Source organism: Squalius cephalus (genome assembly GCF_949319135.1).
Source record: "Squalius cephalus genome assembly, chromosome: 19".
In the NCBI taxonomy this organism is placed as follows: Eukaryota; Metazoa; Chordata; class Actinopteri; order Cypriniformes; family Leuciscidae; genus Squalius; species Squalius cephalus.
The window spans coordinates 25,555,961-25,570,225 of NC_137140.1; the positions used below are offsets into that span (position 1 = coordinate 25,555,961).

General features: G+C 36.5%; 1 protein-coding gene across 2 annotated transcripts in view; it reads left to right on the plus strand.

The window, feature by feature from the left end:
• The first annotated feature begins 2,300 nt into the window (after positions 1-2,300).
• Positions 2,301-14,265, plus strand: part of afap1l2 (actin filament associated protein 1-like 2) — a 39,789-nt gene continuing 27,824 nt past the window's right edge. For both annotated transcript variants that reach the window (XM_079851610.1, XM_079851611.1), the window contains exon 1: positions 2,301-2,500. In XM_079851610.1, coding sequence (XP_079707736.1) covers positions 2,485-2,500 — 16 coding nt within the window. In that variant the 5' untranslated portion in view covers positions 2,301-2,484. The remainder of the gene's footprint in view (positions 2,501-14,265) is intronic.

Sequence of the window (14,265 nt, forward strand, 5' to 3'; positions counted from 1 at the left end):
TTTTGATCAATTTAATGTATCACTGCTGAATAAAAGTATTAATTTCTTAAAATCTTATACTGACCAGTAGTGTATAAATAATTGTATGCATATAGGAAATTAACATGCTCTGTCTACATCACTGTGTTACATTAAAAGGGTCTATCTACCACTGGCCTGGCCTACTTACATGCTGAGAAAACAAACACAGCATATTACATATTATGATTTATGCATCTAATCCCCTAGTTCACAAAAAGGCCTTGACGGGGAAGTGTAGAGATGGAAAGTTCTTGCAACCCCTTGGGGTTTGGTGGAGGGGTCAGCTTCTCAGAGTTTTGACTCCCATTCACAGACAGGAAGGGGTTCTCACACACTGACCGATTAACACAAAGATATGATGATGTTCCTGATGGACTGGCCTGTAGTATTGTCCTTATACAGCAAACCAGTTTGTTTGGGCTGTACATATTCCTGTTAGTTTCACTTGAAATTCACTGTGACAGCTGTGGTGGACCCCTAATCTGTCCAGACTAACCTGTCCCCTTAACCTGTTTAGTTATGTTTCAGCATGTACATCCAACGGGAGGGACAGGAAGAATATAAAACCTGTTCATCCCTCACAGACAGGTTAAAGTTAAGGTGAGTTTGGAAATCCCTGTAAATTCTTTCAAATTATTAAATTAAAATGTGCCTTGAATTATTTTATTTACCAAGGTGATTACAATTTTGTATAGGAATGTTTGAAATCTTCCCTTTATCATCTAAAGTGTAATGCACACTTAATATTAAAAGTGTCAACATTCGATGTCAACACATTCAGCACATAGGCCTGTAAGAAGCAGCATTATATTAATTAATCCATTCTTGAGTTAATTACTTTTTTGGACTTAATAGAATGTAAATAAGCATAATTGGGGGGATCATTTATGAACGAGCCTTTGAAAAACACATATCTGTTGACTTTTATAAGCCCTCTAAACAGCTGTCTGTACAAGAAACAATTTTTGCAATATCCAGATTACATTAGGTTCTGTATACATCAGGTGGTGCCTTAAATATATTTGTTTTATTTGTAATTGTTCAGTGTAAACCGTTCATTTAGTTCAATAAGTAATATAATCTTGGGTAATATAATCTAGTGTATCTGAAGTGGAGAATGCTTTAAGTATGTAGGCCTAATTGAAATCACATGCAGTCCTATCTAATGTCACCTATAATGTAGGTTTTTTTAAATTGGGGCCCAGCAGGGACCCCCAGGTGGCTGAAAAAGGAGTGCTATAGGGGTCAATGGAAAAGTTTAGAGAAAAACTATTAAAAAAGTAAAAAATAAAATAAATAAATAATTTATTACACGCTTATCGTGTTTATTATAGCTACAAGTTGGGTCTTCATGAAAAATATTTAACTGCCTTTAAATTTTAGGATGGCCATATTTAGATAATATTAGAGCAAAGCCTACATCTAACAGATTAAACAAAAAAAAAAAACCTGTCATTATTGTGCCGAGTAGGATTAATTAATTCAATGCTTAAAACCAACCCATAAAAACGGATCAATTTAAAAACTGACTAGGCCTATTTTAACAAACATTTGTGTGTGGAATGTATTTTTATGTTTATTAGGGCATCCATCGCGTCTATTCCAAAAAAGTGCTACACTTTTTCTCAGCGCTTAGCAATATGCTAACACCAAGACTTTCATGCAGAACCAGTTTTTGAGACATAAGATGTACATAGGCTATCCAACTGATTTTTCAACACGGCAGTAAGGTGTTTTTTGTTAATGTGAGAGACTTCTGATTTATTATAGGGAAATAACGAGAAGAATATAGGCTATCAAAGTGTGAAAATGTTTGCGCTACAAACCAGCATCTTAAAAAACACACACACGTACATTAAAATTACAAAATGGCGCCCGCGCTTACCTGTGGAGGGGCCGTTTGGCCGTTATTGCCTATATAAGGGAAGTGGAATTAAAAAAACAAAAAACGCAAGGTCTATGGTGTTTTTTTTTGTTTTGTTTTTTCTTTTCTTCTTTCCTTGTTTTCTTTTTTTAACTACTATGCCAGCGAAACAATCAAACTGTTTACACAGAAAACAATAGAAAAGCGCAGGTTTTTGGGAACAGAAATCCAACAACAAAATATATTATGGCTAACAGTTATTGCATAGGCTACTTTGAAAGTACTAGGCTACTTACGTAAATATGTGTAGTATTCGTAGCCTACAGTATATCTAGGTAAGATTGCACAACTCTTTCAAAGCATTCACTACAATGCAAATTGACTTGGTGTTGATGACGTGCGCCAGAGGGGGCGCGGCGGTCGCGAGGCGCATCTGAAAGAAAGAGCTGTAGAAGAGACTAGTGGAGAGGATAACATCTCATCACATCACTTCAGAATCAGCCCGAGGAATCGAGTAAACCTGACACAAACCGCTCTGGACTCATCTGCTTCATATTAACACAGCTGACAGGCTGGAAAGTGTTCTGCACGTGTGGAGAATGGATCAGCACAAAGGTAAGTGGAATGATTATGAGAAGTTATCGCTCGGAGTCTGTTTGCATGGTGTCATGTCAAAAGAGGTTTCCGTACATCCAAAACACCCCGCTGTAAACAACTTTCAACTTTGCAATGTTTGCCGATCCTCACTATTTGGGATAACGGGTCGTGGGAATCTCCAGAATCTCTCTCCAGAGGGATGCAACAGGAGGAAATTGAGTTTCCAGTGAAAGTTGAATTTTGCTCTGTGCTCGTTCACTCTGTGTGGTTCTCGCATTCTTTCTCAGTATTGGTATAGTTGTCCATTACAGTTCTGAATGCATAAATAAACAAGCATGTATTAGAGAGACGCTCATTGGAAATCCTGTCCAGTAGCAACAATTGTTCTTCCAGGATTCCTTGGATTCCTGTGGTTTAAGTTTTTATATGCATAGGAATGCAGACCCCTAATATTTCATGACTAAACTGAGATAAGACTCTTCTGTATGGGAGGAACAGCAGCTTTCGTGCAAACTGATGTTTCTGTCTGGAAATGTTTCTAAATGAATAATCATCAGTTCAGCATAGCTTGAAATTGTCATGTTAAAAAATAACAACAATAATCAGGCATTGATGGTCAGCTATAATCTGGTGGCTATTTGACTTGAAAACATATTAGAAGCAATAGACCAAAGTTCATTGACGCTGTGGTTTGGACAATAAAAACATCTGTACCAGAAAGGCTTTCACTTCTTAATTCCACTTCATATGTGTAAACTTAAGTTAGTGAAGTAGACTTTTAGTTAGCTTTTGGTTTAGCTAAGGTCTATTACTTCATGAGTTCTATTTGCACTGAACATGTCACTTCATCATTCCAGTCTGTAACTTAAGTTTAATTAATTAATGGATCTGTGTATGAGATATCACTCTTTGATCCTTTAATATTCCCTTGCAAATATTGCGACTAGCTGAAAGGACATCATAGTTCTGCTGTAATGATTGTTTTGCATTTTTTTTTGTCTTAAAGAGACAGTTTGCCCAAAGATGAAAGTTATATCTTAATCTTATCATCCTCGTGTCATTCCAGTATTATATTCCTTCTTCCGTGGAACACAAAATTAGTTTGACAGGATGTTCGCATTGTGCTTTTCCAAAAAATGAAAGTGAATGGTGACAAGGGGCTGTCAAGCTCCAAAAATGACTCAACATGACTATTCTAAAGGCCCGTTCACAGCAAGAATGACAGCTATATAACAATAACTAGCATCCACACCAACACAATAAGGTTTGGTTTATTTTAAGCCCACGCTGCAGTTGTCATCTGCTGCTTTACATGCTAGAGCTCATTGTAGTCAGATGGATTCTGATTGGCTGTCAAAGTTTGTATTGTTCATCAGCTGAAAAAAAAAAATGATTCGAAACTGATTCCAATTATATTGTTCCTCTGTGTCATTATTCTCATTAAGGCCTGTTGTTCACACCAAGAACGATAATTATAGAGATAACTATAATGATAATTATATTATCCACACCAACAGGCGATAACATGCTGTTTATTATTTGTAACTAGCCTAGAAATCTAGACGCACCCTAGCGGCAGCAAATTTTATTTTGCAGCCAGTGTCGTCTTTCAAATCTCCGTTGGCTTGCGAGCTGGAAAAACCAAACTTTAGTCAGGCCAATCACATCATGTATAGAGTCGGTGGGCGGGCTTAAGATAATGACGGCAGAGTTGCGACGGTTCCGCGTGAATTCCCTGCTACTTGAAAACAAAGAAAAGCTGCTGAATCTTTCGAATCGGCCTTGGCCGCGACTGGAAGACTTGGAGTTAAGCTTTTCTTTTGAGAAAAGAACAAAGAACGGCACTGAAGTCATTGTTAAAAAAGGAAGATGTGTTCGGAGTTTTGCCGACCGGATACGGCAAAAGTTGAATCTATCTACGCTCTGGTTGGTTGTAGCGCTATCCTATTGCGTGCAGAGGGAATTTGAAAGACAACCGTTTATCCCGCCCCTCGGATTGAGTGCCAATGGGGTGTTCCCAGACCCAACATCTTGATGTGGGTCTGGCTTGTCAGGCTACTATGTAACTTTATTTTGTTAAAAATTAACTAAATTTAAAGAATGAGTCAATACACCATCAACCCTTCTTAAAAGCCTTTTTGTCTTACCCTGATTCACTATGGTAAGCCCATTATAAGTGTTTATGTTTTAGACAGAGCAGGATGGTTTTGGCGCGAAATTGAGTCATAAAGTGAAAGTGCGTGTCTCGTCATATCAGTATGAGAAAAGTTTATCCGGGTACTTTGACGCATGTGGGAGTGAGTGGCATACTGTAGGTTAGTTGTCACAACGAGTGAGAAAGGTTGAGATGGAGCAGTTAAATCGTGAACCTCTTGGGATCACCTGTTTTAAAAAATAAAAAAAACCTACAGAACAGAGGAGAGTCTTCTGGCAAAAAGAGAACTCGACAGAACTCGTAATAAAACGAGAATCAAGATTGGCTTGGTTTTTATGGAGATGGCGAGAACTGAGGGATTTGAAATGTTGTAAAAGTGATGCGGAGATGACGTTTTTATTACGTTTTATGCCATATGTAGCTCTCTATCAGAGTTCATTGTAAAGCATTATCTATTGTGAAGTGCCGTTTCATTTTAGGTTATTGTAGAGCTGTGTTGGAATTTATTTTCAAGGAAGTACTATGTTTATTAATGGGTAAAGCTACAGTAACATCTTCAGCTAGTCAGCTTGAGATCCTTTCCATCTAAACTGGCTATATCTCTTAAAGGTAGGGTATGGGATTTGCAAAACGGCCAGGAGATTTTGAAAATACACAACTCAAATGGTCCTACCTTCTTTCCTCCAACGCTGGCCCTGACTCCACCCATGTGTGTGTGTGTGTGTGTGTGCGTGAGGGGGATGGGGGAGGGGGGTATGCTACGACCGTTTGATTGACGAACTTACTGTCCAATGATTCTAGGTGGTCTTGGAAATGATTGGCTGGAGTTTTTCGAGTCCTGCCCGTTCCACAGATGATTAAATTGCTTAATTTTCATTTCAGTGCTTCTAACTCAGTGGCTGTAAGTGGGTTAGGAATAGGATTTCAAGTGATTTTGAAAAAATGGACAAAAAAGAGAATCATATACCCCACCTTTAAGCCTAGTAGTGAATGTTTTATGAGCAGAAGGATAACCATATTCATCCGTACAGTCACGCAGAGGCGAAGCACAACCAAAACAATGTTCTTCCGCAAAATTTTTGTTTTAACCACTAGAGAGCCAAAAGTTACATAGTGTACCAGTCAGGTGGATTCTAATTGGCTGTCAATGTTTCATTGTTCCGAGAGTGATTCCAATGATATTGTTGCTCTGTGACACAAGCTTTTGAAAACGGGTTTCAAATTGTTCAAGTTTTTGAAAACTATACCGTTATCTTCCCCATGTAAACAAAAGAAATGTGAATTTGTGAAAACAGTGCATCATCCACATGCATATTACATGTTCAGTCTGTAGGCGCGTTTTCAAAGTGACATCGCCAACTACTGGCCTGACATGCATAGTACAGCCTTTTTAGTTGTTTTCGTGGATCCGTAAGATTGTTTTGACAATGTTGCCATCTGTATGCGGAAAAAGCAAAAGTAAAACCTTTCTGTTTTTAGAGGTTTCGGCAATTTTTTAGCCACTTGAATTGCATAGTAAAAAACAGCATCAACATTCTGGTAAACTTCACCATAACAACATGAAGGTGAGAAAATTATGGCAGAATGAGCTATTCCTTTAATTAGCAGGCACGTGTCGCTTGATTAAATGTGGTGAGACACTGTGGTTTAATGACAGCATTTTGCTGACGTCTGGTAAATGCTGTCAGGAACAGGCTTACTGTTATTGTGGTTAGACTTCTATGAGGCCATGCCTCTTAAAGACTCTTTGTGAATTTTGTTTTCATGAGATAAGACATACAGGGAGGGAAGGAAGATAGAAGAAGGAAAAAGGGATAGTGGGAGGAGGGAGATGGCATTTTAAGGAGTATTGCATAATTTCTTCTTTAATAAAACTGAGTGGGTGACACATTTTTCTTTGTCATATGATGCTTTGTTTGTGTTTAACATAACATAGCAGAAACAAGCGCTGTAATGCTGTTTACATGATGAGAACTGGTTCACAGAACTGTGTAGATGACATGAACGTGCACGTTTTGAGTTCAGGATATAGCTTTGGGTTGTGGTTTTGGATAATACAGTGCTTTGAGCCTCAGAATTCACTGTTAGTATCACAAAACTGTTGATTCTGGCATATTCGGTGTCCATTTTACATGAAAATGCTTTTGTGTGGATATTTGAGCCTGTGAACCTGAACTAAGAGGCTTAGTTCAAACTCTTATTCCCATGTAAATGATGTGATGCAATAGCAGGGTGTGTTAAAGAAAAAAGATTACAGGTGAGAGCATCTAGAATTTCCATAAGAAATAAAAAAATGAGTCAAAGCACCAAGCATTTCAATCCGAGAGGTGGCCAAATATACCCGAACAAAGTATTTAAACCCGTTCTCTTTTCTTATCCCTCCGGTTTCCTCCTTTCCAGCCTTGATTTCTCTCTTCAAAGGCAGCTCATGGAACCAGATCTCACCCTTGAGGTCCGGCATGATACCAGCATGTTTCCGGACCCACCCACGGGCTCCGCTGCCTGGGCCAGTGCTCAGAACGTGTCAGTGTTCCAGAAATTTGCTGGAGACACAGGGACGTCTCGTGCATCTTAATAAAGACGCTGGAAGCAGCTCCAAAGGCGTCCCAGAATGAGAGATCAGCACTTTTTTTTAAAACAGGTCCTTGAGTTCATGCCCTCATTACGCTCACTTCTGAAGAGAGTCAACAGAGAAGCAGCATGCTTATTATTAGTAAACGAAGAGAGCAGATCGGAGCTGAAATACAGAGAAAAAGAGCCAGGACTCAGCACTTTTCTTGGGATTGGCCTGGAATAGAATCGGGTTCCAGAAGGATAAATCCCATTTAAGGCGGACCTACAATGAGCTCTGAGGTTATTAAGAGAAGATGCTTCTGTAGACCATGAATTGGCCAACGCTGGATCCTCTAATCTAAAATAGTTGCTGTTACCATGTAAACGAATGTGCCAAAGGCTGTCCACTCCCATTAAGCTTTGCAAATTATGTTACTGAGTCAGTCTCCACTTATATTGTGCATATTTATTTATTTATAATAAATGTCTTTAAATCCTTAGATATATTGTACTTATGTCTTTAGTTCAATTACATCACTTGCATTGCTTTATGAGACTGACAACATTCAAAAGACAACAGAAAAGTCATAACTTTATCATCGTAAAAAAACAATTCTATGCTTTCACTTTCCTTTAATCCCGGCCTATTCTATCTTATGGTGCTCTAAGCAATGTCTGAAACTTTGTATTTTGAGCACTTCTTGTATTTGTTTGCCTCTTCACAATGAACCACTTGCTGTATCCCTCATTTCCTCAGTCGCTTTGGGAGCCTCTGCAAAATGAATAAATGTAAATGTAAATGAATATTTAAATGCCTTGTAAAAGACCTTTCCCCTTTCATTTTATTATTTATGTATTTAATATATTTAACAAACTTTGTAGTAAATCTAAATGGAGGCCTATTTATTTATTAATTTATTTACTTTTCAATTTCAATCTTTCATGCATTTTATATATTTATTTAATTTTGAATTTAAGTTAATTAATGTAGTGATTTATCTTGAAGCTGGTTGGGTTCAAAGTATTTACTGAGGAATTTTTGAATTCCCAATGGAGAAAATGAATGAGAAAAATACTTTCGGAACCAAGACTGCTGAAAAAGTGGGCAATCATTATTGCCCTCAACAGACTTGCAGATAGCAGATCTGATAGTTAAACAAACACACCACAGTGGTAAAACTGCTCTAACTTGTAAACTGGCTACTTTCAATTTGGTCATGTTCAGAGTGTAATCTGCGCAACAATGCTATCGCCATATCTGTGTTTAGGGTTAATTCAGGCATGGAGGTTGTGATGTCGAGATGGCTTGATAATTCTATGCTTATCTTTTAGCAGGAGTGTCAGATGTAATTCGTCCAGGGTTAAGATTGTCAAGTCTGAGCTGGCCAAATACTGCAGTTGAGCTGGTTGTAATTGAGTCGGTGGTGTTTCAGATCCTCTCTTGCTCAACGCTCTTCTGTTTGAGAGTTCTGATGAAGTCAAAACATTGTTTTGTTTTGCCGCTGACATCTTGTTGTGACTATTGCAGCACAAAATCTCAAAATTATGTGAATGCATGTTCAGCCAGCACAATAACTGTAATAACTTGCATCAGAATTTGTGAGAACTCAATCACAGTGAGACTGCTGATGGCTGCGCTGTGTGTTTGAAGTCTTATCTGTATATGATTTCAACTGTCTATTTTCCAAGTTAGTGTCACTTTGTTTCTGTATCGCCATTGATTCTAATATTCCCCTTTCATGAGTATAATGGCAAGAAAATTGTTTGAAGTTAGTCCTAGATTTGACCCATATTAATGGCCCTTTGATGGCCAGGAGAAGATGAAGATTAAACAGTGTGGACTGAATCCCTTCAATCAGTCTTGTCATCACTCATTTATCCTTCACTAAATGAATGAGGTCAGAGGCAGCGTGGCCAGGCTAAACAGAGGTGAGCCAATCAACAGCCGGGCTGGGAGAGTTACGCTAACATAAGCACAGCCAATGGAAAATGACAACGTTGTGAGAGGTCATATACTATACATTACATGCTACAAATGAACACTGCTTATTAAAATTAAATTAACATTAATGCAATGTTTATGTAACCTAGGTGTTTTTACGGTTGATGTTTGATGTCCATTTGCATTGTTGGCCGCATTTTTCTTTACTTATTGACAGGATGATAAACATGCTTACATAATCAAATTAGTTTGGGAACGTTGTGCCCATTAGAAATGAGTTTTGTAGCTTCATGTTCATTTCTCTGAGGTCATCTTTACTACCATTTAAATCTAAGATCTCCCTCGTGCTTACCAACGCTGCATTTATTTGATAAAAAATACAGTAAAATCAGAAATATTGTGACATATTATTGCAATTTAACATACATTCTATTATGATTATTTTTACGGGTGCAACGGATCGTTGATCCGTGATCTGTACGGACCAGGTCCCACAGTTTGGCACGCAGATTAACTGTTTTCTTTTACAAATTTTCACGTTCAAATTCACATTCATTTTAAACCATTCCAGCGCAAGAAGAGGCAAAAGAGAACTCAAGTTTTCGCGTATACACAGAGAGGAGAACTGATTCCTCTTTCGCATCTCTTTGCACTTGAACGGACACATATACACAAAATGATGTCAAAATACCCATCTCGGCAAGTATTCTCATAAACACAGTTGGTCATGACTCAAAAACCGTAAAATGATTTGAACCTTGAGTTTTATATCCGTTTTTACTTTTTAGCATCTTCATAGTAACACGATCCTTCAGAAATCATTCTAATATGCTGATTTGGTGCTCAAGAAACATTTCTTATTATTATCAATGTTGAAAACAGTTGTGCTGCTTAATAATTTTGGAAACCATGATACATGTTTCAGGATTCACTTTGATGAGATTCAAAAGAACAGGCTTTTTTTAAGAAATCTTTTCTCAACACTGTAATGTCTTGACTGTTTTCTTTTTTTTGTAATCTTTCTACAGTGTATATGGGAGTGTAACTCTGAAAGATGACAAAATAAACTATTAACAATTAAAGCTTACAGTATTCTCTTCCAGGAAAATGGACCAAAAATATTAATGCTTCATTTTGTGCACAGGGGTGTATTCATTTTTTTTTATTTTTTTTTTTTTATTGCCAATAGCAAGTAGCAAATAATTTTTTGCTTGGCTATAATGTTAACTAAAGACTTTGGCTATTTAAAAAATAGCTCAAGCCCTTCAGTACGCCCCACCATGCACAATGTCTTGTTTTAATTGGAAACACATCAACACTGGAGGGAAAACTGTGTTTGTCAAATTATTTCAGGGGATCTTTAAAGTGAGTCATTCCAAATGAAATTGCTCTAAAAACAATACATTATCACTGGATTTGTCACTAAACCATTTTCCTGACAATTTTAAAGCTTGGTCAATGTTCATGCTTGTAAATGGAGTTAATCGTTGACATTTTCCAAACATTTGCCATAGTCTTTTTCACAATAATCAATGTTTCAATGTTCCTATGTAAATATTAAAGAGACATGAGCACTGTGTGAAAAAGCACTCCTTAGCCAAATAAATGAGCTAAACTATATATATATATATGTATCCGAGGGTTTTGGGTAATCGTTCACACAAATGAACTCTATACAGTAACACTGCATGCAAAACTGTCACTGACGCTCCAAAACTGTTATTCATTATTATCATCTGCGCAGCAAATGTCAATCAAAGTCAAAATGCTGTGCACGTGTTGAAGAGGAACAACGTAAACAAATAAACCACACAGTCTAAGGATAAATTTCAGTCCAACTACAATCACAGCCAAGACATAAGTAGCACAGCAGAAGTATTTGTGAGAAAGCAGAAAACTGGGGAGGGTTTCTAAGTTTAAATCAGTCTCTTTTGTGTCTGTAGACAGTTAGAAAGGAGAAATGGGAGAGGCTGGGTGAGAAAAGTTTGTTTTATGCCCTAGTTTCTTTGTTATTTTTTATTTAAAACTGAGCACCATAAAGTCTCATCTTATCTTTTTGCTTGCTTTATGCACGTTCCTGCTCTTGTTGTGCATGACTCATTAGTGCACAGTTTTTTTTTACAGTAATAAATGGTGTCTGTAATCTTTTATTAAAATGTACTTCCTCCACCTCTGAAACCACTTCCCATTTCGGCTGATGTCATAAATCCCTCTTACTTTTCAGTACCTCCCCTAGAACAACCTGACTCCATTTCAGTACATAACTCCTACTTTTTATGGTTCAATCATCACTTGGAAATTACACTGTCAGTAGTCCCTTAATAAATACAAATTACATGATACAAATTGTAGTTAGTAACATTATTTATTAGATTACACATTTTAGATAATACAATCTGAATACTTTTTGATTACTTAAGATAACTTTTGACCTAACTTTTTTATATAATAGTATAATATTGTACCATATAGATAAAAATACAAAGAGAAAGAAAAAATATTTTATTATTTATGTTGTCAACAACATTTAAACAATTTAAACATTACATTGTGTCATGCTTTCCCAAAGTAGGGTTTAGGGGGGGAAACTGCAAGGGGGTTTCATACATTTTTTGAGAAGCTAATAATTAATTAAATCATATAAAAGTTCAATTATACAAAATAAATAAAAACAATCAAAATAAAACTATAACTAAAAAAATTGTTTTCATTTGTTTATGCTGTGCGGCCCCTAAATTTTCCATGTAATTATAGTCGCCTATATGTGTGCAATTCCACAAAACATTTCAGAAAGGAAAATTTTCAAAATAAAAAAAGAATAATTAGGGAGAATCAATTAATTTTGAATAATTTACTGCCATTTTGTGAATATTAAGTAATGTAATCAATAAAAACGTAACTATTCTGATTATGAGTATTTTAAAATGTAATATAATCTAATTACAAGTATTTAATTTTTGGAATCTGATTACGTAATCCAGATTACATATAATCAGTTACTACATAGCACTGTACACCATAAAAAATAGCTTAATTTGCTTAATTTAACTGTATCATGTATAATTCGAGTCTTATTTACAAAAATGTTTCTTACTTATTTTGAGCCGCATTTACTTAAGCCATTTAAGTTTTGTTAACTTAATTGTGATCTGAGGAACAGTGTACTCTCAAAGTGCATTGCGGCATAAATAAATTAAGCACTTTTTAAAAGCAACCTATTTATTACTTCTCTTCCTTTAAAACAACAAATAACTGTGATTGTATTGTTGCATCACTGAATCAATAGGAAAAGAATTATGTAAAGAATAATTGACGACAGGCTGTTGAATTATTAGATAATAATGCACCCTGAGGTGGTGATGCGGCCACGACACGAAGCGGAGTTCATTATTTTCCTAATAATTCAACAGCCTGTCGTCAATTACTCCGCTTATACTACAGTTACCACACCTCAAGACATTGTGGTATGGTATGTACAATTTTCTTATTCATCTCATCCCATGCCTCCGTTGCTAATTCCAAAACATCAATTTACAGCTATGGAGGCTCGAACCACGAATAGCAGTCTAATGCAGTTATTAGAGAGAGAGAGAAAGATCTTACTTTGTCATTGTCTGGATTTTGGTTCCTTTCTGCTCTAAGGACCTTTGAAATAGAATTATAATGCAGTCAAAATCTGCCTGGAACTATTTTAGCCATGCATTTCCCTGAAAATAATTGCACACCTTAGAATGTTCGTCAGCCAATCAGACTCAAGCATTCAACAGCCCAGTATTATAAAGTAATATAAATGAAGTTCCAAGTGCCCAATCATTTTAGGAAATCAACATAGTATTTGGCTACTGTTAAAGAATAATCTTATTTTTGTTATCTTATTGTTATCCAATTGATTTTATTTCAGCTTTATTCAGTAAAGTTTAATTTAACATTAAAAACAGTGGTGTGCATTGTTTTATGGAGTACTCGGGGTGTAGGCTGTAGATGACTCAGCAAATGTCTTCAGAGTGTTGATTTCATCTCCATGAGATAAGATTCAAGGCCCAAGGCAGTTTAGTCATGTTCAAAGGTATCGCAGTGTCTTCCGAAGAATAGATGATGTGATCCATAGCTGCACCCACACAAGGTTTTATGTACTGTAGCTAAAAGGATAAAGAGGTTACTCTGCTCTTCTCCATGTATACAATATTAAAGTAGTCAAATGTATTTGACCGTATAGGTCCCAACAGATCTCATCCATAACTCGGTCCCAAAATTGTGATTATAAATGGTCTAGAGACTCCAGACAAAAGAAAACATTTTGACTCCTTTTGATAAGGAGTAATTGTAGGAAATGGAATTTGTAACCCAGATTTTCTGAGTAATCTGATTTTCTGTTGCCAGTGCTCATGATTGCTTAATCTAAATAAACTGAAAAGCATAAAGTGGAGCCAGCGGGGCCAGACCATAATGCAACATTCCTGTGTCGAGAGATATATTAGTAAAATGTACTTGTTGCTGTAACTTGTTGTTGGCTGATAGATGGATGTTTAAGAGCATGGGTGTGATCAGCATTATGCTGAAACGTGACACAGTATGTTTTAATTAATGTTGTACAGAATTATATATAATTGATGCAATTTTACTGAGTAATGTCATTTGGGTGGGCGCATATATATGTTTTTAGTAAAGATTCAATGTGGTTGTTGCGTTTGAGAGGAATTGAAGCCAGATTATTATGATATCTCATTAAACATGATGAAACCAGTCTTTATTTCTGGTGGTTTTTAAAGAAGCTTGTATGTTTTTGTGCGGAAGCAGTTCTGATTATATAGCAATTTTATACGATTTTATGTTCACTGGCAAAAATCATGGACTGTGCTGTTTATGCTGAGTATGTAAAATTGTAGTATCAGTAGAAAAAGATGTAATAGTTTTCAAATGATTGATTTGGCTGGGTTTGAGTCGGCAGGTATCTCGTTCGTGACAAGTCTGCAAGTTTTATGAGCGCAGCACATTGCAGTTTCTCATTTAACATGCAAAAAGTGGCATCTTCAAAGTGCCATGGTTATAGTATTGGGCAAATATGGCCTTTTTAAATCTAAGGGTCAGATAGGGGTGAAAGTATTTAAAGACGGACGTTGTACAATAGTAGTA